The sequence below is a fragment of the Protopterus annectens genome, chromosome 3.part0 (assembly GCF_019279795.1).
Source record: "Protopterus annectens isolate FY-2018-M chromosome 3.part0, PAN1.0, whole genome shotgun sequence".
Classification (NCBI taxonomy): domain Eukaryota; kingdom Metazoa; phylum Chordata; order Ceratodontiformes; family Protopteridae; genus Protopterus; species Protopterus annectens.
The window spans coordinates 1,190,930,300-1,190,953,563 of NC_056731.1; the positions used below are offsets into that span (position 1 = coordinate 1,190,930,300).

The window sequence follows — 23,264 nt, forward strand, 5'->3', positions numbered from 1 at the left end:
CACTGCTGGTACCCTGCAGAAGACATCCACAGCATCACAGCCACACTTGACTGAATGCATGCCAACCTTGATGTGAGGTTGCACAGGTCTTGGATTTAATCTTTCAGAGCCTTGACCTTCAATTGTGACAGAACAGTCCCATGATACTTTAATGGGAGAGTTTGGCAATCAACAGCCCTGAAAGTCAGGATGGCAGGATTGCACACTTTCATCCCACTGTGGAACAGAAGAGGATTATTCTACAATGTGTAAAAGCCAGTGTACAATCTAATTAAAGTACTTTTTATAATTTTCTGGCTTTTTTTTTTTACACTAACAAGCAAAAAACTGACTACGCATGCAAAATGACAGTCTCCTCAATACAAAAAATCAACAGATAACACACATCCATACAAGGAAAAAGATGCTGCTGAAAAAACACAAGGACATGAATATAATGTTTAAGATTAGACTCACTAACCGCTTTTGCTACAAAGGTAAAACACTACAGTACAGTGTGTGCCTATATCTGTGGGATACCCAACATGGTGTTTTGACTGATAAGAGACTGTAGGTTTAAGAAATTCTACTGGTAGAAGTGTTATGTTAACACAGGTATTTTCACAAATTAAAAAAATAAAGTCTGCAGAAGCTAAGAGTTCTAAATGAGAGAGGTCAACATTCCCAATAAGACACACAAATCCCACGGTAGAAGAGAATCTCTGGGGGCTGGTCTCAGCAGAAATGTTCCTTTCAGGAAGGCAAACTGCACTCTGATGAACAAGAGGCAAATCCATTATCAATAATTTACATAAGTTATACAAGAACTGATGGAATTGAGTAGAAAAAGGGGTGAATTCCAAAGAGAGAAAATGTATCCCCGTGCAATTTTTGCACCTGATAAGGTGCAGAAAAGAAATGGTCTGAAATAGAGAAAAATGTTACTGCTGAAACTAGTGAAGTTGAAGAGTTACTTGATTGATAGTTCAGAAACATCTTGGATGGACTTAATGGTAAGAAGCTTCTTCAAAAGGCAAGACAGGAGAAAAGAAAACTACATTTATTGAGGCCAACAATGAGCTATGAAAATAAATCTGTCCTTGTGCTAGTTGATTTTCTGGATGATGATCATCAGAGGAAATAGGAGAAAAGCAAAAAGGAGTTTGATGGACAATAGCAACCACAGGGTATCTTTTCTTACTGGAGGGGTGAGAGGAAGTTGTTGCATAAAAAGAGTTGGTGGAGGAAATAAAAATGTCAAATTAAGACCTTCCACAACATCAGAACTATTTTAAGTCACTGAGAAATGCTTATGAGGCGTAAGCAGGAAGTGGATGAGCTTATCTGCAAACAAGCTGACATAATCTGGAATGCAACTGGACACTAGAAAGTGATTAGGTGACAGCCCATTCCCATACACTCATAACTTCTTGACATAAGGAATAGGAATGGGTCTCCCCTAATTTACTAATGCAACAAACCACCACTGTATTGTCAGCAGATGACTGTCCAAACTTGGAAACAAACCCCTAAAAGTATGAAGCAAAATGCCTACCTTTTTTTCAGTACACTGATTTGTAAAGCTGATGAACATTTTAAACTGTCTGCCTGTTGAGGTGCTACAGCACCTTAGAGCTAAAGCCTATGGTGATGGTTGGGAAAGGAGTGGGAGGCTGAAAGGGAGGGGGAGAAGCTTTTGTTAAACCTGGAATGTGAATAAACCATATCAGTTGTGCCCTGCAGAAACTAAGTATCTTCAAAACAGGGGAAAATGTCTGTACTTAGATCAAACACTCAATTTCCACAGGAAAACCAGCAAATGATATTTGACAAGGGATACCCACTGGTACTATAGTTGCCATGAGAAACAGCACCTTGAGACAAATAAAGATAAAACCTGTCCAGGAGTCAAGTAGCATGGAAACATTTGCATGAGGGGAACATAATCCTGTCCACTGGAAGACATGCTAAACATGCTAGAGAATTCAAGACATAGTCAAAGAATGTGAACAGCTGTGAGGGACTCCGATGTGACTTCACACACAGTTCAGTGTAATTCCTGGCGAGAACAACAACTTAGAGACTCCTAAACAGATACCAGATCCTGAACTGATGCAACAGGTTGGAGCCAGTCAACTGGGTAAAGAAACATTTCTTTGCATCTTCTGGTGGGCTGCTACAATTAACATATATTTGGTAAATACCCTCAGGCATAAGTTAGGCCACATGGGAGAATGCTGAATTGATAATGACTGTCTCCTACCCAAAACAGAGGAAACCTGCACTACTCAGTGATTCTGATGTAGAGGTATGCAGTGTGGACGTCCAAAGAGCATGTCCAATTTTTTTAAATAATGAGGGAAGACCCTGAATGCTCAGTGACCATCTGAAATGATTTACATGCGGAAAAAATTAAGTTGCTTAGATCAAGTACTGACCTGTGGTCCTTGCCCTTTTTATGCACTAAAAAGAATCTGCAGTAATATCCTGCTGAGATCTCTGTCATGGCACTTTATGGAAAAGGTGAAGGAATTCTCTTCTTGTAGTTTGCTTCTGAAGGGGTGGAACATTAGGCAAGAGTAGCAACTAGAGGTGGTGACTACATATAAAAGGTAATTTTGAATCCTTTACTGCTGTCCACGTCCAGGTGTTCATAGTGACAGATTCCTACATCGACAAAGGCAGTATGAGGGGCAAACAGACCCTGACTGACTCCAGAAGATGACAATAAGTCAATGCTGATGAATACTCCAAGGTGGGTCATGGCCACACAAAGACAGCACACGACCATTTTCTTTGAGATCACAATTTTTCTGGAAGTTATCCTAAGAATCAAGATTTCTTGCAGACTGCTACTGCCTTGTTTCCCTTTTTTTCTTATTTCTGCTCACCTCCTCTACAGCCTAGAAAAGGAGCACCTAAAGAGGCTGAACTTTTTGCTCACTTCAGCAAGGTTTTCCCCTCCTTTTCTCTGTTCTCCATATATGCAATGAATCACAAACCTTGCATTGTGGAACATACCAACTCACATTATAGAGTTTGTCATGCTAAAAATGTCTTACGACTGGGACAAGTTTTTTTTTTAGAAGTCCACCTGGCAACTATCCTAATGACTAGCACATGTCATCATCAAGATCCTTTTGGAACTCACAATTAAAACCCCTCTTCAATTTTAAGACACAAAGGAACTAAACCATTACAATGACTCAGACATTAGCTCAGTTATGGGTTACGACGACGGAACATGCAGCCAGAGAAGGGCAAGAATGAGTTGCAAGTGCTGGCTCACATACTCTGAGGGAAGGGACTGGTGGTTCAGTGGCTGTTTCATTGCTGGCAATCGAAGACTTGTACAAAAAGCAACTGTAACCAGACATGTGTGTTTGGATTACTAAATTAGTTATGACAGCCCTCATTAGCATGTGCACACTCACATATAGCAGTAAAGGCCTATATTAGGGTCCTTCCTGTGATATGGGCATTGGAGTCAGTCACCATAATGTTTTGGAAGGGCCTCATTTAAAAGCCACCGATGGCCATGTAGTAATAGCCCCTGTAATTGGCTTTCACCCCTTACTGGAATTGACCAGGCTGACTGATCTCCAAGAACTGATGGTTGCGCAGGGGGTTGCTAGACAAAAAAAAAAAAAAATCAACCACATGTACAAAGGAGCTTAGGGTCTCCACAGAAAATGTGGATGGTACAAACTTGCACCCTTAAATTATCAGTCATTTTTGACTCCTCATTTAGATGGGGTGCATGATCCTCGGGAGCTGTAGCCTTCTTAATAACTGCTGTGAAAACCAGGATATTCCACTTTCTGGGAGGCCAAGCGATACAGATGCCCATTCTGTGTACTACAGCCACCATTTCACAGGGTTCCTAACCTACTCCTGTGACCAACCTAGTAAAATATCCAGAGAGACTATTGAACAGGACTTCTTAGTAGACCTAAAGGCCTTTATAGTAACCTCTGTGTAGAGGATGTGGAATCACTGGGCCATTACAAACTTTCCTTCATCACTTCTAGTACCTCCCCAAAGCTGGAGTCTTTAGGGAGGCATTCTGATTAGTTCTCATTGTAATTACTGAGAGTGGCAGTTGACAACTTTACAGTTGAGCCAAAATGTTTCCTATTATATAGAGACAGAAGTGTCCAAGGACAAGGAGCATATGCATGAAAACCAAATTCATGAAGGGAGTCTGCAAAAGGCCTTGGTCTCTCTGTCCTGCTGTCTGGAAAGCAGCAAGGATGAAGGCTCAGTGAAAGGCAGCTCCATGGAGGCATTTGGTGCTGTTACTGAGGATTAACATAATATGGGGGACACTGACTGCTGGTTTTGTACAGAGCTCAGTACTGATGCCTGCCTTGATGTTCACACCCTGGTGCTGTGAGCTGCTGCATCAGGCACCCTGTGGCCAGCCCTGACCCTGGTACTGAACCCCGAGTACGAGCATCATACCCAAGGAAATTATAAGCACCAGCAATGACGGGGACTCAGAACGTGGATATCAAAGGGACCATCACTGGTGAAACCACTGATAACGAGAAGTACTGTGCCAACCCTTACACTGCAGCCTTTGGTATCAAAATTTACACTCAGCCAGCAGGGCCAACACTGGCAATCTTGGGATTTGAGACAAAAACAGAAGAGTTGGTGAAAAGAAATTTCAGTGTGTATGGTTTAGGAAAGAACTACTACTACAAGTTAGTGAAAAGCCTTCACTTAGATTTCAATAGGGCTGCTGCCAGCCTGTGATAATTCAAATTAGAAGGGGGTGACTCCTGGTATACCACAAACTGATACACCTTCTTAGCATCAACATTAACAAAATAAATTTCTGAAAATTTGTCAAATGGGAAAAAGATCAAGGCAAATCTACTTGGTTTACTATTTTTTTAACTGAATCCTCCATTTTTGCACAGCTTAGTGAGAGAGACAGGCTGAAAAAAGGCCCAGGTTTATTGTCTTTAATTTAGTTTAGAAGTACAAAACTCCACTGCCACTGAAAGTTTCAAAGACAAGAAGGTAGAGGGTCAGTCCTCTTCTTAGCTCAGCTGCTCTTTTTCATACAGATATATTTTGAGAATTGTACTACACTTTTTCCAAAGGCAGAACAACCTTGAGTGATGTGTTCCTCATCTAGACAGAAGAGGATGCAGGTGTCGATGAGTGAGGGTGGTATAGCAAGAGACTCTTGCAAATGGTCTGTTTTGAGAGGGAAAAAATAGGTAAAGCCCATTACAGAGAAAAGGGAGAACTACCCAGTTTAGAAAGAGAAAAAATGAACACTTATCTACAGGAGGGAGATGAGGCACCAAACAGACAGGTTAGGCCCAGACACAAGAGGAGATAAACAGCAAATTCCACAAAATTTGGAAAAGGTACTGTAATAGGCTAGTAACAATTGTATAGATGAAAATATAAAATACTCACCATTAGCTGAACATTTTAGTTAAGAACAGCAAAATGCAACCTGGTTCTATTTTACCTGAAATGAAATGGAGCATCAGAAACAAAAATCTGAAGAGGCTACACATTATTGTGCATTACATAACTGAAGGATGGACTATGGCAGCCCACCAGCATTAATCCTGCTGCTGAGGATGGTCCTCCTCTTACCAAATCTGAAAAATGCAATTATAACAATAAAACAAAATCTAGGAGTTGGATGCTACACATAGTCATACCAGCATGCCACTTCTTTCTTGTTTGGGTTTGCTTCTGTGCTCTCAGGTCCTCTTCCTGCTTCAGTGCTTTCTTCTACAGCAACTGTTCTTTCCTCCTCCTCCTCTGGCTCAGCATTAGCTTCAGCTGCAACAATTGGTGAATTCTTGTGTCGAAGCTGTTTATCACAAAAGACAAAAATTATTTTCAGAATCATTCAAAACAATTATGTATTAACATTGTATATCTTAGTCTTACAAAAAAAAAGTTATATCTTACCATAACATTCCATCAGTGGTGTCGATCTTCAATTATCCTTGACTTGTGGGTTCAGTTCCATATCTCGGAACCGACTCGGCCATTATTCCAGCTCGCACCTTCCAAAACTCTCGAGCCAAGCTTTTACCCATAATGTTTGTTCCACAAAGAGTTACCTCAGAAAGTACAGTTTTGTACCTACCATAAATGTAGATGTCCGATAGATATGCAACTGCAGTCCTGACATATGGGTTGCCCTGCCTCAGGCAGCCCCTCGGTCGGCCAGATTCCAAAGTCTGGGTCTGGCGTTGGCCGATGTCGTCTCCTCCCCAACGTCAGAGCGGCTGGAGTATAAAGGCATCCGCCGATGCCATCTTCTTCAGTGTTTCTTGCCCCAGATGCCAGGTGCCCTCCAAGGAAGGCTAAATTTTGTGAATGGATAAGCAAAAAGTTCCAGACATGCACAATAGTAATAAACAGATACACCATAAAAGATATCCCCAGCTAAAATAGAGAGGGGGAATGGACCCAAGCAAAAAACAGAGGGGTAGGAGGGAGGGAAACTCTGACTGCAGTTGCATATCTATCGGACATCTACATTTATGGTAGGTACAAAACTGTACTATGTCCTTCAAGAATGCAACTGCAGTCCTGACATATGGGTTGAATACCATAGCCAAGCTGGGGGTGGTAGGATCTAAGCAAGGGATGGTGTAGCTAAAAAGACCCTGCAGGACTGCAGAAGCAAAGCCTGCTCGGGATATGGAGTATAAAGGCAGGTTGTAGTGTTTGGTAAATGTATGCACGGAGCTCCATGTAGCAGCCTCTAAAATGTCCTTTGTAGCCACTCCTCTTAGAAAGGCTGTGGATGTGGCTATAACTCTGGTTGAGTGTGGCCTAATATTGGCTGGCACACCCTTTCCATGGAAGGAATAACAGAATCTGATGCAGTGTCCAATCCATTTTGAAATTGTTTGTTTGGAGACTGCCTTTCCTTGCACTCCGGCAGCATAGGCTACAAATAGTTGGTCAGACTTCCTGGTGGTCTTTGTTCTGTCCAAGTAGTAGCGTAATTGCCTGTGTATGTCTAAAGTATGCAGCAGCCTTTCCCCTTTATTTTGAGGCTTGGGAAAGAAAGTAGGCAGGTGAATTGCTTGATTTAGAGACACCCTGGATATCACTTTTGGCATGAATGAAGGATTGATCCTTAGATAAACTCTGTCCTGATGAAAAATGAGAAAGGGAGGTACTGCCATGAGGGCCTGTATCTCCGAAACTCTTCTTGCTGAGATAACTGCCAACAGGAAGACTGTTTTCCAGGAGAGAAATTGCATCTCTGAAGATGCTGCTGGTTCAAAAGGAGGAAGAGTTAATTTTTCTAAGACGTAGTTGAGATCCCATGCAGGAAGTGGTGGTTTTCTGGGAGGTTTGATATTCTTTATCCCTCTTAGAAACTGTCTTAGCAATGGATGCGAAAACACAGGTGGGTCACAGTTGTAATTTGCTGAGATTGCTGAAGCGTGAATTTTAATGGAAGAATAGGAGAGGCCACTATGAAACATTTCTGCCAAGTATTCTAATATCTGAGGTATGCTCATCACTGATGCATCCTGGCCCTTTTTGGCATTCCAGATGATGAATCTCTTCCACTTGGCCGAATAGGTTTTTCTGGTGGAAGGTCTGCGTGCTTCCAGCAAAATTTCCTGAACTTTTTCGGAGAGGGGGACATGGGTCAAAGTCATGGAACCCTCCAAGCTGTCAGTTGTAATGTTTGCAGGTTTTGGTGAACAGTTCTGTAATTGTGTTGAGTCAGGAGCAGAGGCCATTTGGGCAAGGGCCACGGTTTGGTGTGAGTTATGCTCAGTAGCAAGGGATACCAACGCTGCCTCGGCCAGTCTGGAGCTATCAATATTCCTTTTGGTTGCTCTGCTTTGATCTTCAGTAACACCTTTGTTAGTAATGGTAGAGGAGGGAATGCATAGATTTTTAGGGTATTCCAGCTGAAGGAGAGAGCATCCGTTCTCCAGGCTAGAGGATGGTGTGTCCTTGAGCAGAACCTGTCCAGGTGGTGATTGAGATCAGAAGCAAAGAGATCTATGTCCGGTCTTCCCCATGCAGTTGTTATTTGTGAGAAGATGTGTGGATGCAGCATCCATTCGTGTGGATCCACGAAATTTCTGCTCAACCTGTCCGCCAGAACATTGTCCTTGCCTGGAACAAACTGGGATTGCAAATGGATGATCAGTTTCAGGGACTTTTCCCAAAGAGCCATTGTTAATCTGCAGAGAGGATACGAGTGAGTGCCTCCTTGTTTGTTTATATACCACATGACAGTGGTGTTGTCTGTCCTTATTAGCAGATGGCCTTGTTGAAGAGATTTTCCAAAGGCTTCTATTGCATGTATCACTGCCAACATCTCTTTTTGATTTATGTGCAGAGGCATTTCCGTGAGAATCCATTGACCTTGAATGCATCTGTCCTCCATGTGTGCGCCCCATCCATGATCTGAGGAGTCTGTTGTTATGGTTTGACTTGCTTGAACTTTGTTGAAAGGCATGCCTTGGTTTGAATGGCTTGCTTGAGCCCACCACAAAAATTCCCTTTGCAGGCATGGAATGAGTGGTATTACGTCTTCTAGGTTGTGGCTGTGTTGAGACCATAAGTTTTTTAGATACCACTGTAGCTTTCTCATGTGTAGTCTTGCCAGAGGAATCAGAAGAATGCACGATGCCATGAAACCCAGGGCCTGCAGGATCTTCCTTGCAGTCAGCTGGGTAAGTTTTGCTAGGCTTCTGAAGTAATCTGGTAAATGCTGTTGTTTCTCCTCTGTGAGGAAAACCATTTGTGATTGTGTGTCCAGCTTTGCTCCTAGGAAAATAATCTCTTGGGATGGTAATAGTCTTGATTTTTGAATGTTGACTGTGTATCCCAAAGCCTGTAGCAACTGAATGACATAGTCCAAGTTTTTTTATCAAGGTTTGTTTGCTGTCCGCTTGTATGAGGCAGTCGTCCAGGTAAGGGTATATTTGAATCCCCTGGAGTCTGCAATGTGCAACTACTGATGCCAGGCATTTCGTGAATACTCTGGGCGCAGTAGATAAGCCAAACGGCAATGCTGAGAATTGATAAAGCTCTGTTCCTGCAAGAAATCTGAGGTATCTTCTGCAACTGTGTCTGACTGGGGCATGCAGGTATGCCTCCTTGAGGTGCAGAGTAACCAGCCAAGACCCCTTGCCCAGCAGGGGAAGGAGTTGCTGTAACGTCAGCATTTTGAATTTTGGCACAATGAGAAAGGTGTTTAGAACGGACAAGTCCAGTATAGGCCTCCATTGTTTTTCTTTTCTTGGAACAAGGAACAGTCTTGAATAGAATCCCTGGCCTTGTTCCTGAGGAGGAACCTTTTCTATAGCTTTTATTTGTAACAGCTTTGAAACTTGTAAGAGAGCCTCTGCCCTTTGATTTTGAGGCAGGTTTGGCATGCCTTGTTTTGTTGGTAAGGTGTGGAAGTGGAACCTGTGACCTCTGTCTATTACGTCCAGAATCCATTTGTCCTTGGTTAAAATGTGCCAGTTCCTTGAGAATAAGGAAAATTTTCCGCCTAGAGGTGCTTCTCTTTGAGCCTTGGTAGGCGGAGTGAAAGTCAAGTCATTGTGATTGTCCCTGTGGTGTGGGTGAACTCCCTGCGCCACTTTTCTGATTTGGTGGTTGCCATTGGCAGCCCCTGTAGGAGCCACTGTATTGCCCTCTACCTCAAGCATGCCTGTTTTTTCCCCTTTGAAACTTGTCTGAGTCTGGAAAGGACCAATTCTTTGAAGGCCAATTCCTGCTGAATCTGGGAGGCTGAACCTGGAGAAAATCCTTGACAGTCTGTACTGATTTTGCCTTTTCCTCAATGGACTTCAACACATCCTGTGCATTAGTACCAAAAAGCTTCTGTTTTTCCAGAGGTGCATCCAGGAGCTTAACTTTAACATGGTCTGGCAGTGGCTGTTCTTTCAACCAAGCATGTCTATGTATAACGGCCCCTGTCATGGCTGCCCTACATGAAGCTTCCAATGCATCATAACCACACTGAAGAAAATGACTGCTAACCTGCTGAGTATTATGAACCAAATCCTGCAATGCCTTTCTATCTATAGGCTCAGGAGAGGCTAACTTTTTCTGCAAATCATCCATTAAGTAATCCTGGTACTGAAACATATGAAAAAGGCAGTTGAGTGACCTCATGGCAAGGGTGGAAGAGGTATAAACTTTTTTGCCCCATCTCTCTAGGGACCTAGCTTCCTTGTCAGCGGGCAGAGGGTTTTTGGCCAAGGAAGTAGCCACTCCTTTGGGGCCCTGTGAAATAGTTTCTAGATCCACAGAGTGGGCCTTAAAGAGATGTTTATGGGTTTCAGGGACCCTGTAATATCGGTTAGGCTTGACAGGAGCAGGAGGGAGAGAGTCAGGCAAAGCACTGGAGTCCGAGTATACATCATCAAGGACATCCAACACTGGAGGAATAGCTACAGGTCTGTGTTGGGGTAGCTTAAGGAAGGTACGTAGCCTTTTCCTGGAGTCAGAAAATTCCTGACCCTGTCACTGAAAATGTTCTCTCATGGAGTGGAGAACTTCACCAAAAGAAATATCCTCTGGAGGGGAGGCAGAGGGAATTGAATCCTCAGCATCCGAGTCCTCATAGGCCTGGAAGGATTCTTCCTGAGTATCTGATTGCTCTGAATCCCCAGAGGCTTCATCCGAAGAGAGGGTGTCTGTCTGCTCAGTTCTAGGCCTTTTATCTGCAGGCGGCTGAGAACCTCTGTCTGGGTGCGGCTGAGAACCCCTGATAAGAGAGATTAGATCTGCAGCAAGAGTCATGATCTGTCTATCAGAAGAGGGGCCCTGAGAAGATGATTTAGGATGGGCCTTGGCCTGGCTGGCAGCCTTAGAACGTGCAAAGGCCTTGATGGACATGGATACCGGAGGCCTAGCTGCCCCACATGCAGGGGTAAGCCTGTCCACAGGAATGGTGTTGGGTAGATCTAGAGCTTCGGTTTCTGGAGGAAAATCAGCAACCGGCACCGTTGAAATCTCCGGGTCCGAAGAACGCGTTAAAGCGGTGTCGTCGGCCTGGGGCGGTTGAATTACCACTTCCGAAGGGACCGATGCACTCGCGGAGGGCTTAGGCGTGGTATCGGTGGACGACGCGGGCCGAGGATGTCGGTCCCGGTCCTTGCGTTTTTTGGTAGATTGTGCTGTTGGTTGTTCCGACGGCATGATATAAGCGAAAGATTCGCCAAAAAAGTCTTCTGCAAATTCTGCCCGGCGCCTGAGTGCGCTTATTAAAGCAAGCACAGGCAGCACAGGCCGAGACGTCGTGGTCTGGGCCCAGGCAAGGGAGGCAGTAAGAAGGGAAGTCCTTATGAGGTATTTGTTTACCACAAGACAAACAATTATTAACTTTTTCAATTTTTTCTGACATCGGCTGAGGCAAGAAAAAATGTTCCCCAACGGGGTACTTAGCTTTTAGATGACTTCGGTAACTGAAAATACAGGAGCTGACCGACCGGCACTTGCGAACTGCTTCTGCTTCGGGCACTGCGCGGCAAGAAAGACTGAAGAAGATGGCATCGGCGGATGCCTTTATACTCCAGCCGCTCTGACGTCGGGGAGGAGGCGACATCGGCCGATGCCGGACCCAGACTTTGGAATCCGGCCGACCGAGGGGCTGCCTGAGGCAGGACAACCCATATGTCAGGACTGCAGTTGCATTCTTGAAGGACATCAAGTTTGCATAAAAGAGTGACCGACTTGGAAGTAACAGATCAGAGACCATACCTGTATTCCTACAAGGAAGGAATCAATCTTTCGGGAAAGATTCCTTGCACCAAGAAACCGAAGGACAGGGGGGAAGGAGGAAGGGGATGTCAAGGAAAAGTGAAAATCGACAACACAGATGCAACGTTATGATAAGACATAACTTTCTTATCTGATACATATACATACTTACATACAAATATTTTAAGCACAGGCATCAATGCCCCTGTAGCTTTCCAATATACCAGAACACTTGTTCCCATAATAAGTGTCCAGGCTGTTATTAAAAATATCTAAACTAGCACTTGCTTTAATGTAATCTGGTAGTCTGTTCCATGCATCAGTTACTTTGTCAGACAACCATTTAGTACACTTCTCATTCCTACAGCTTCAAAAGCCCGTGCTCCTAGACTCAGCCAGTAGACTTCCCTGCATGGCATCATCCCCTCTAATCCGTGGTCCTGCAAGGCCTGTTCTAATGTAGGAAGCTACCCAATGAAAACTCAAGCTGAATACCTGTTCTGAATTTCCCCTCGTCTAACCTGACTGCAAGGTACCATTCCCCTCTAATCAGTGGTCCTGCAAGGCCTGTTCTAATGAAGTACGCTACGCAGTGAAAACTCAAGCGGAATACCTGTTCTGAATTTCCCCTCATCTAACCTGACTACAAGGTTACTATTTCTTAATCTCTCTCTGCTACACCACAATCTCTGCCCTGGGTCTATAGCACTGTTAAGTTGTAGTGGACCAACCCTTATAAGACATTACAAAACTGTACAATATCCAACCAATAATCCTTAAAAATTGTACACTGAATGCCTCAATAAGCATTTCTTCCTTATTTTTGTATTACATGAATAAAACAGAAAAGTGCTACGAAAATTGAACTACAGTACACTTTAGGAAGCAAGAATAAACCAAAAAGCCTATTCAAACTCTAACAAAAAATACTAGAATACTTACCTTTAAGTGTCAGCTCTAAGTTCCTTGAATCTGGTTTAGCCCTGCTGCACTCGGGCTCGCTCCCCACCCCACTCTGTCCCCAATTCCCACCCGGCCCCAGTAGTGTCAGATTTATACTCTCTAAACCACTCCCCTCCTTGCTGAGCCAATCAGTTTTTCTTACCTCACCTCTTACTTGAGCCAAACAGATTTGCAAGCCCCTTCTTACCAGCCCTCACTTAACTAATATTTCCTATCCATCTACTAAACCCAGGTGACTAGAATTCCTAGCATTGCCTCTAACCATGTATCCATTCAAAGTAATGTCACTACTCTCCCGACTAAGCCTTATGATAAGTTTATGTCTCCTCTCTCCTTATGAAAATCAACACTACTTAGGATTTCACAATCCAAAATGTCAAACCACCTCATTTGTATCAAATATGGCTGGACAACCCCTAATTTACCCTATACCCAACTCCTTAAACACAGCTTACCATCAGCTTATTAAACCTAGATACACCAGTTCAAAATCTAAACAGTATCAAAAACGTATAAACAAATTTTTGAAACTTACTACATACTTACGATATAACCTCACAAAGAATGGTGACATCCACCCCAACTCTGGCCCTAATGCTACTGATAGGCTTATCATCACCTGAGGTGGGGCTATCAAAATGCCATCTATCAATAGATCCTCCAACTCCCTTCTAATCTGCCATCTAAATATTAGAAGCATAAATAACAGTACATAACTTACATGCCCTCCTAGAACTCCATTCCCCCAAAATATTATGCTTAACTGAAACCTGGCTAAAACCAGGAACCCCAGACAATGAAGTTCTACCACCTGGGTATAATATACTCAGACTTGACCGGACCACTAAGAAGGGAGGTGGGATAGCAGTACTCTATAAATCTATACTAAATGTTAAAATAGATCCCATACAACCACCCCAGGTCAACAAAGAAGAAATACTTTCACTAAACTCCAGATTAATAAAAACAAAAGCATAAATATTGTCTGCATATATATTCCCCCAGGGAATAATGCCAATACCTTAGAAGATACCCTCTACTGGTTAGCAAATAACTACCCACAAGAAACCATAGCACTTGGAGATTTTAATATCAACTGGAACAACTGCTCCTCACAGTCACCTACCACACATGTGAATCTATATGGATTTTCACAGATCATATCCACTCCCACTAGGATAGGAAAATTTAATCACAAAGAGAGCATACTACACTGGATTCTAATAAATAGCCATTCCCATATGTATACTTCTGGGACCTTCCCTGATGACCTCAGCGATCACTTTCTCACCTTTACTTGCAAACATAAAACTAATAACCAGCACCAGCCCTCATATAGAACAGTAAGAAATAATAAGAACTTTAATCCTATCAGGTTTCAAGATGAACTCAAAACATGTAAATGGTTGGCCCTTAAAAATATGCCCCTTGAAGAGGCTGTTGCCTACTTCAACAATAAATTCTTCACCATCCTCAATTCTCATGCTCCTGCCCACTCAACTAGGACCAAAACTAAAATCGTACCTTGGCTCTCTACAGAGACCAGATCTAAAATCAAACTCAGAAATCAGGCATGGAATAAATGGCGGGCCACAAAAGCGGTTCTAGATCAAATTAAATTTCGGCAATTAAGGAACAACACGAAAAGAAAAGAAATAAAAGAGAATAGTGCTTTAAACACAACCAATAACATCCAAAATAAAGCACTTAGGAACCAGCAAAATGAAGCCACCAACACAGCGTAGAAAAGAGCAAAAAAAGATTCACCTTACTAGACACAAAAAACTACTACTTCCAACTCCAAAAGAGAAACTAAAATAATCCTAAAGAATTCTGGGCAGGGATAAATAAACGTATGCACCCAGGTCATACCACTACCCCACCTCCTTCAGTCTCTACTGATAAATCTCCAGAGGAGGTCGCTAACACCTTCAATAGTTTCTTTACCGAGACTATCCAAACCCTAGCTAGCCAATTGCCCCTAAACTCCCCTAGCACACAGGTAACTATTCCCAAAATTCAGTCATCCTTTAGCTTCCATCCAGTACCTACAGCCTTCATTTGTTCTCTAATCAAAAAGTTAAAACCCACTACTTTAGCTGCTGATCTACTCCCTGCTGAATACTTGCAAAAAGCTGCAGAAGCTGTAGCATACCCCATCTCTATTCTAATAGATCACTCTATATCAGAAGCAAAAGTCCCCTCTATCTGGAGAATATCATGGGTCATACCCTCCATAAAGGTGGAAGCTCTATTGAGTTGTCCAATTTTAGGCCCATAGCTATCTTATCCCCACTTGCTAAAATTATAGAAAAATGCATCCAAAAACAACGTCTGTCCCATCTAATTCAGAATAATCTACTGGCCAACTCTCAGCATGGCTTTAAGCCACACCATAGTACCACCACACCCTACTCTCCTTCTCTAACAATATCAACCACAACAGGAACAATAACAAATTATCCTCTGCCCTCTTCTTGGATCTATCAAAGGCTTTTGATATGATCAGCCACCATCTACTTATCAAGACCCTGAAAACAATGTCACTGGGAGAACACTCTCTCCAATGGTTTCAATCATACCTGCATTATAGGGGACTTTTGCTCCTGCACTAACCCAGATTAACTTTCCTTCCTCCTCTCTCTCTTTTCTTCTTCCATAATTCTTTTTTTCTCTTCTCCCTGTTTCCCTGATAGCTTTCCCTTTTCATAACATCTATGTAGATATATGTTTTCACATATATACTGTATAACTATTGTAATCCACAAAAAAAAAAAAAAAAAAAACAATTTTATTACACTTTTTGGTTTTTTGCTCCTTTCATAATACCTGTAATAACTTGTACTATCTACTTCTGTTTATAAATTATAACCTTGCATTGCCTATCTCTGCTTAAACTTGTATTATACCATGACCCCCCCCCAAATCGTGCACACTGATTGTCCAGCGTGCACATTGTAAATCGAGTTATACTAATGGAAAAAGGTCCGGTCGCCCGGACTTTTTTCCATTAGTATAACTCTACTTTTAAAACACTGTCTCGCTATGTTAAATGGGTTAAACATAGAGAGACAGCTTTAAAATAAGCAACGGAGATCTCCGTTGCTTATTTTAAAGCTGTCTCGCTATGCTAAATCCATTTAACATAGCGAGACAGGTTTTAAAAAAAAAAGCAATGTAGAAAGCAAGATCTCCGTTGCTTTTTTTACTGTTTCGCTATGTTAAATGGGTTTAACATGCGAGACAGTTTTAAAATAAGCAACGGACATCTCCGTTGCTTATTTTAACTGTCTCGCTATGTTAAACCCATTTAACATAGCGAAACAGTAAAAAAAGCAACGGAGATCTTGCTCAGTTGTTTGCTCAACTCTGATGTACCGCGAGGCACAGTACATCAGAACTGCCGGATGCCAGACATCTGCGGAAGGGCAGTAAACAGGCATTATACTATGCCATTATTTAAGAAAAGTAATAGTTTCTTTTCTTAAATAATGTCATGATAATAGCAATAACCACTTCTGGTGTGGTAATGCTGTATTTACCCACGGTTGGCTTTGTTTTTCGCCCTCGGGACCAAACCACACCAACCGTGGGTAAATCCAGCATTACCCACACCCAGGCGTGGGTTATTGCTATAATAACCAATGGAGCTTTTCTCCCCGGGCCTCTACTGAAAATGGACATATATCCAGCTAGACTAGCCCGGTCAACAAATGTAAAATAAAAAAATAAAAAAAATAGGCAACTAGTCATCCTATGGCATAAACCATCTAATCTCCTGCACAACACACTGTGTTCCCCAGGGTTTTATTCTGGGACCTCTTCTGTTTTCAATATTTATTAATGACCTTCACACTGTTATTCCAAAGGTAAATTGCATCCAATACACGGACGATTCCACGTTGGTCTGCACTGCTACCTCTCAACTAGAGTTGCAGGCAATCACACAGAGTTCCTTTAACCAAGTAGGAAACTGGTTTGCTGACTGCGGTCTTATTTTAAATCCCAGCAAAACAAAGCTCCTACTCTTCTCCCCCCACCTACAGGTCCTCACTGTTATCCTTTTCCATCATGTCCAATAATGGAACCACAATCTCCCCAGACCTTCATACTGAGGAGTTACTATCGACAACAATCTTAAATTTGATGTGCATATCAATAAAACTGTCAAAACCATTAACAAAAAACTTGGATCCCTATATAGTATAAAGCCTTTCCTAACCCCATCTACCAGAACTGCCATTGCCCGCTCCAATCTACTCTCTACCCTACTCTATGCCTCCCCTGCACTTACCAACTTAAATAAAACTGAATTTAACAAGCTCTCTAGCTGCTACAATCACATGGCCAGATTTGCCACTTTTTTGCCCTACAGAACACACCACTTATTAACCTAAGTAATCTTGGATGGCTAGAGCTACCCAGACTGTTTCAGTATAACCAACTTATACTGGCTTATAAAGTACTCAAACAACCTGAAAAGATTCCGGCATTAAAAGATATTATCTATCCCCACCTTAATCTTAGAAAATTACGCTCTTCTAATGGACTAGTAGTTCAAACTATCAAATCCAATAACTTTGCCAGAGACTCCCTGTTTGCCAATTATGTTGGCAAAATTAGAAGTTATGTACTCACCATAACGTTCCATCTGAGTAGGTACTTCATTTGTCTGCAACCTGTGGGTCTCGGATCCTACTGGCAGCTTTCCAAGCTTCAAGAGCCGAGCTCCTAGCTCCTCCCGTCTACCCACAATCCCGTCACCACCACACTACCTCAGATCGGTTTTGCTGTATCACCTGAAAAACCTGTAATAAACAGGTTCAGATATTCTCAAGAATCATTTAGATCTTAGAAACCCGATACTGGTTAGGGGGATGGCAGGGGGGGATGGTTGCAGACAAATGAAGTACCTACTCAGATGGAACGTTATGGTGAATATATAACTTCTAAATCTGAAGTAGTTACTTCATTTGTTCTGCAACCTGTGGGACAGAGTCCCCAGCTACCTAAACAAAGAAACCTGGGTGGTCTATGGGAGGATATTCCAAAGCACCGCGGAGCCAAAGGATGCCCTGCTTCTAGATATCATGTCCAGCTTTTAATGAGAAATAAACGTATGGGCAGAAGACCAAGTGGCTGCTGAACACATGTCGCCCAACGGCATCCTGGACCAGAAGGCTGCAGAAGTTGCGATGGACCTTGTGGAATGTGCACGGATTTTGAATGGGGTTTTTTGCCTGATGCCTTATAAGCCTGAGAAATACACTGACAAATCCAATTAGCCAATGTCACTTTGGATATAGGTTTTCCCATGTATGAAGGAGCAAATGACACAAAGAGTTAATCAGCCTTACGAACATCTTTGGTCCTGTGCAGGTAAAAACGTAACTGTCTATGTACGTCTAGTGTATGCAACATGTATTCCCCCTTATTTTGAAAATGTTTGAAAAACACTGGCAGATTGATAATCTGATTGATATTTGCCACAGATGCCACTTTTGGTAAGAAAGACGGGTTAGTCCTGAGAGACACTCTGTCATTGTGGAAAATAAGATAAGGAGGTTTCATGCACAAAGCTTGGAGTTCTGAAACCCTTTTAGCAGAAGTTATGGCTACCAAGAATGCTGTTTTCCAGGACAGAAATTTAAGGGGTACAGAAGCTGCAGGTTCAAACGGAGGTTTCGTTAAGGCTTGCAGAACAAAAGTTAAGTCACAAGGGGGAGTCATGGATTTCACTGGTGGCTTGAGAAGGAAAACGCCACGCAAGAATGTCTTGCACAATTTTGTAGATGCTAGAGATCCTAATCCGTCTCCCACATGAAAATGGGATATTGCTGCCAACTGTACTTTGACCGTTGATGCACTGGCCCCTTGTTCAAAAATCATGGACAAAAAATCCAATACTGTAGGAATCGGAACAGTAAATGGGTTAAGACCTTGGCTGTTAGCCCAGATAGAAAATCGTTTCCACTTACTATTATAGATTTTCCTGGTGGACGGTTTATGAGCCGCTACCAGAATAGTTTTCACTGGTGACGAGATACCGGGAGTCCTTGCCATTAGTGGAACTGGATCAACCAAGCCGCTAACTTGAGGTTGACCAGGTTTGGTGTTGGGCACCCCGTTGGGTGCGATATCAGATCTGGAATGGGATCCAGGATTAAAGGGGGGGGGGACTGTGAGACCGCAGGTATGGAAACCAGATTTGACGAGGCCAGAATGGGGCTATGAGGATAATTTTGCTCCCCAACCGTGCGGCTTTCTGAATGAATTTCGCCATGAGCGGAAGCGGGGGGTAAGCATAGAGTAGACCGGGAGGCCAAGCATGAATCAGACCATCTCTGCTGGGGCTCTCCCCTTCTGGGGGAAGAATTGTGAAGAACTCGCTGCATTTTGTGTTTTGGAGAGTAGCAAAGAGATCGCAGCGAGGCCAACCCCACTTGCGGAAAATTTCCTTCGCAATTTTCGGATTGAGAGACCACTCGTAAGGACTGAGAATTACTCGACTCAATTTGTCCGCCAGAATGTTGGATCGTCCCGGAATGTGCGTTGCTATCAGAAAGCGGTTGGTGGATATCGCCCATTGCCAAACTCTCATGGCTTCTCGACAAAGAGGGTAGGATCTGGTTCCCCCTTGTTTGTTTATATACCAGACCACTAACATATTGTCCGTCTGTATTGCAATCGTTCCTAGAGGTAGAAGGTCTTGGAGAGCCTGCAACGCTAGAAGCACTGCCCTCATCTTCAGAACATTTATGTGCAAAGCGGTCTCCGATGAGGTCCATGTACCTTGGACATTTCTGCCCAAACAATGCCCCCCCCACCCTAGGCGAGAAGCATCCATGGTTAACGTGACCTGGGGGGGGGGGGATCACAAAGGGTCTCCCTTGCCCGAGTTCTGGGGAGTGAAGCCACCACAGGAGGGATTCCGTGCAAACTCTGCTCAGAGGAATAGGAGTGTTCAATGGGTGGAGTAACAGTGACCATTGAACTTGGAGTGTCCACTGTAATATACGCATCCTCAGGCGAGCATGGAGACAGAGGACAATAGCCGCTGCCATCGAGCCTAGTGCCGTCAGGACTAACTCCGCCGGTGGGGCCTTGGTGCGAAGAAGAGCCAAAACTTGGAGTGAGAGGCTGGACAGCCTGTCCGAGGTCAAGAAGGCCTGAGAAGATCAGGAATCTAGCCTGGCTCCTATGAAATCTAATGCTTGCACAGGATGAAGAAAAGACTTCGGTATGTTGACTGAGATGCCAAGCTGTCGGCAAGAGACAGCACATAGTCTCTCGCGATGCAAAGTTGATGCCTGTTGGTTGCTGTGAGGAGCCAATCGTCTAGGTACGGAAAGACCCTTATGCCCTGAAGCCTCAGGTGGGCCGCAACCACTGCCATGACTTTGGTGAACACTCTGGGGGCTGAGGTGAGTCTTAACAGAAGGACCCTGAACTGGTAATGACTGGCCCCTAGCCAGAAGCGGAGGAACCTCCTGGACAGTCTGTCCCTTAGAATGTGGTAGTACACGTCCTTGAGGTCTATAGAGCACATCCAGTCGTTCTTCTGCATTAAGGGGAGAATAGATTGTAGAGTGACCATCCGAAATTTTTCTTTGGGAACAAACATGTTCAGGGCGGACAAGTCTAGAATGGGCCTGAGGTCCCCTGTCTTTTTTGGCACTAAAAAGAACCTTGAGTAGTAGCCCAATTGGTCTGGGGGGACCCGCTGGATGGCTCTTTTTTCTAACAAATTTGAAATCTCTACAGTAGCCGCCTCTCTGATTGGGTGGGACATCGGGGAGGCGACCACCTGAGGGAGGATGAAATAGGAAGGGAATTTTGTAGCCTCTGGATATAATTCGGAGCACCCATCGATCGTTCGTGATGGACTCCCACATTGACAGGTGCTTCGTTAAACGCTCCCCGACTGTCTCCACAGCAGGACAGTCGGGTAAGCCCGCAGGGCTGTTGTGCGGGTCTCTCGGAAAAAGGCTCCCTAGACCCGAAGTTACGCGGTCCCCCTCTGCCTCTGGGCCGGCATCCACCCTGCCCTCCTCTGCCTCTGGAGGGCACGGAGTCCAAAGCTGGACAGGATTGCTGAGACTTGCGGAACCACAGCTTCTTTTGCCCCCTCTGATTCCTTGAGAAGGAACATTGGGGGCTCGAGAAGCGGACTCCGACGGCAGACAGCGTCTTCCCGTCCTTCTCACTTTGGACTAGTGTATCGCGTACAGTCTTGCCAAAAAGCGAAGAACCGTCAAAGGGTGCGTTCGCGAAGGACGCCTTGAAAGGTTCCGCGAAATTACAAAGACTGAGCCAGGCGTGACGTCTCAAGACAACACCTGCTCCGCTGGCCCTTGTGGCTCCCTCCGTAGCATAAGACAGTAGCCGCATGGACGTATTTGAAATGGACTTGAGAATGGCCATGCGTGTCAAAAACACGGTTTTGTTCTCGACCGACATGGACTCAGGAGGGACTGCAGTGTATTTCTTGATCAAATCCCGTTGCAGCCTGATGATATGCGCCATATAATTCAGCGCCCTCACGGAGAAGGTTGCTGAAGCAAAGGTCCGCTTCCCTATACGGTCCAGCTCTCGGGACTCCTTGTCTGGCGGGTGTACCATGGAGCTCTCCAGGGAGAGTTCCCTTTTAGTGGCAGCAGCCACCAACATGGCATCAACTGGAGACCCTTTGGCCCAAACCTGCCTGTCTGAAGGGGGGCTAAGGATTTTATCCGGTCGACATAGGATAGGCTCCACGGTGTCGGGTTCCTGCCAAGCCCTGGTAGTCAGAAGATCTACCAGGGGATCTGCCGGTGGGGACACCCAGGAGGTAGATGGGCCCGCTTCAAACGCCTCCATAAATATGGACTCATCCGAGTAAGGTTTTTGGGCAGACCAACCCCCCTAATACGCAACATTTCCATGATGTCTCCAAAGGAGACATCTTCGGGGGTGACCTTGGGGAACCTTCCCTTTCCTCTAAGTCCGTATCTGTGGTGACGGACTCGGGGGAGTCCATGTGCCTCCTTTTATACGTCCGTTTACGAGGCACCTCCTCTGTGGGACTATCAGAAGAGGGCTCAACGGCCTCTTGTTCCTCTGAGGGAACCAACTGGAGGGTCTGAGCAGGCTGTCCCGATAGAAGGATAATGGAAGTTAGGCCTGTATGCAGTGGGGGGGGGGGGCGGAGGGATCCAAAACCCAAGTCGGGGACCTGGAAGACCTCGACAGTACCCTCTCCACTACCTCGAACGTCGAGGGAGAACTACTCTCTTCCGGCCCCGAAAGTAGTCTCCTCGGCTCCGAGATAGGGATCGGGGTCGGAGCCAAAAGCATCAAATCCGAAAGGGAGGTGCGCTCCGACATAGGCGGCGCCAAAGAAGCACCCGCTCCCACAGATCCAACGCCCAGCCCACGGCCCCGAGAGCTCGGATCCGAGATACTCAAGGGTATGGTCGGCGTCGAGAAGGCTTGGGCCACCGGCGCCAACAAAACCCCGGCTCCAAAAGGGCCTGGATCCGAAGACCCCAAAACCAGGATCCGGGTTGAAGAAGGAGAAATCGGGGCAAATACTGAAGCTGCACTCCCCCTGTGGAGGGGGAGGCAGGAGCACGCCCATCTGCATTTGGGTCTGCAAAAACCGACGCATCATCCTATCCATGTCGGCGTCGGAGAGAGAACTAGTAGATCTAGAGGAGGTCATAGAGGCAGGTCTGGAGGGCCGCCTCGACGACCTCGAGGGTGATAGGAGCTCCTCCTCCGGCTCTGGTGAGAAGGAAGAAAATCGGAGCCGAGAAGGAGAAGGTCCGGACACCCTCGGAGGTGATTTGATAGTTTTTGAAGGCGGAGCCGAGGGATGAGGCTCGGCTCGCGTCTTGTGTCTGTGCTTTGCCCGGTCTTTGGTCCTGTGCTCCCTAGTAGGAGAAGACTGAACTTCCTTCGTACTCAAAGCAGTAGTGGGAGGTTGAGTCCCAGCCTGAGTCGAGGGAATCAGGGGTGTAGAAGTTACCTGGATAGCCTGCACCTTGGATGGAGAGGAGGAAGAGGCCTCCTCCGGGGGAAGTAATCCCGCCAGAATAAGCCTGTTCCTTCTGTCCCTCACAGCCCGGGGGTTGAAGGCTGCGCAAACCTGGCAGTCTGAAGACAAATGCACAACCCCAGGCATATAACGCACTGAGTGTGGACATCAGCTGGGGAAAGCTTAGGGCCACACCCAGTGCACTTTGAAAAAATAGCTTTATGGCCTTCGGCCATTTTGCTGACACACACACTCACATGCCCAAACACCTAGGGGGAGGATTTGAAAAAGAAAACGCAATCCTGAAAACAAAAAAGGGCAGATAAACACTTACAATACTCTCCTTTTTAAGTTTTAAAAGTTTTTTGACAAAAATCTTTAAGAAAATTGTTCACTTCCCTGTCTAAGCCAGGAGCTCTTCACAAGATGCTTGTCATTCAAGCCGTGGTAAAAACGATCTGAGGTAGTGTGGTGGTGACAGGGGATTGTGGGTAGAGGGGAGGAGCTAGGAGCTCAGATCTTGAAGCTTGGAAAGCTGCCGGTCGGATCCGAGGTCAGA

The 23,264-nt window shown here is 44.7% G+C and overlaps 1 protein-coding gene across 2 annotated transcripts in view; it reads right to left on the bottom strand.

Moving 5' to 3' along the window:
- NSUN2 (NOP2/Sun RNA methyltransferase 2) overlaps positions 1 to 23,264 on the bottom strand; it is a 1,231,765-nt gene that overhangs the window by 505,762 nt on the left and 702,739 nt on the right. For both annotated transcript variants that reach the window (XM_044065403.1, XM_044065402.1), the window contains exon 13: positions 5,673 to 5,827. In XM_044065403.1, coding sequence (XP_043921338.1) covers positions 5,673 to 5,827 — 155 coding nt within the window. The remainder of the gene's footprint in view (positions 1 to 5,672; positions 5,828 to 23,264) is intronic.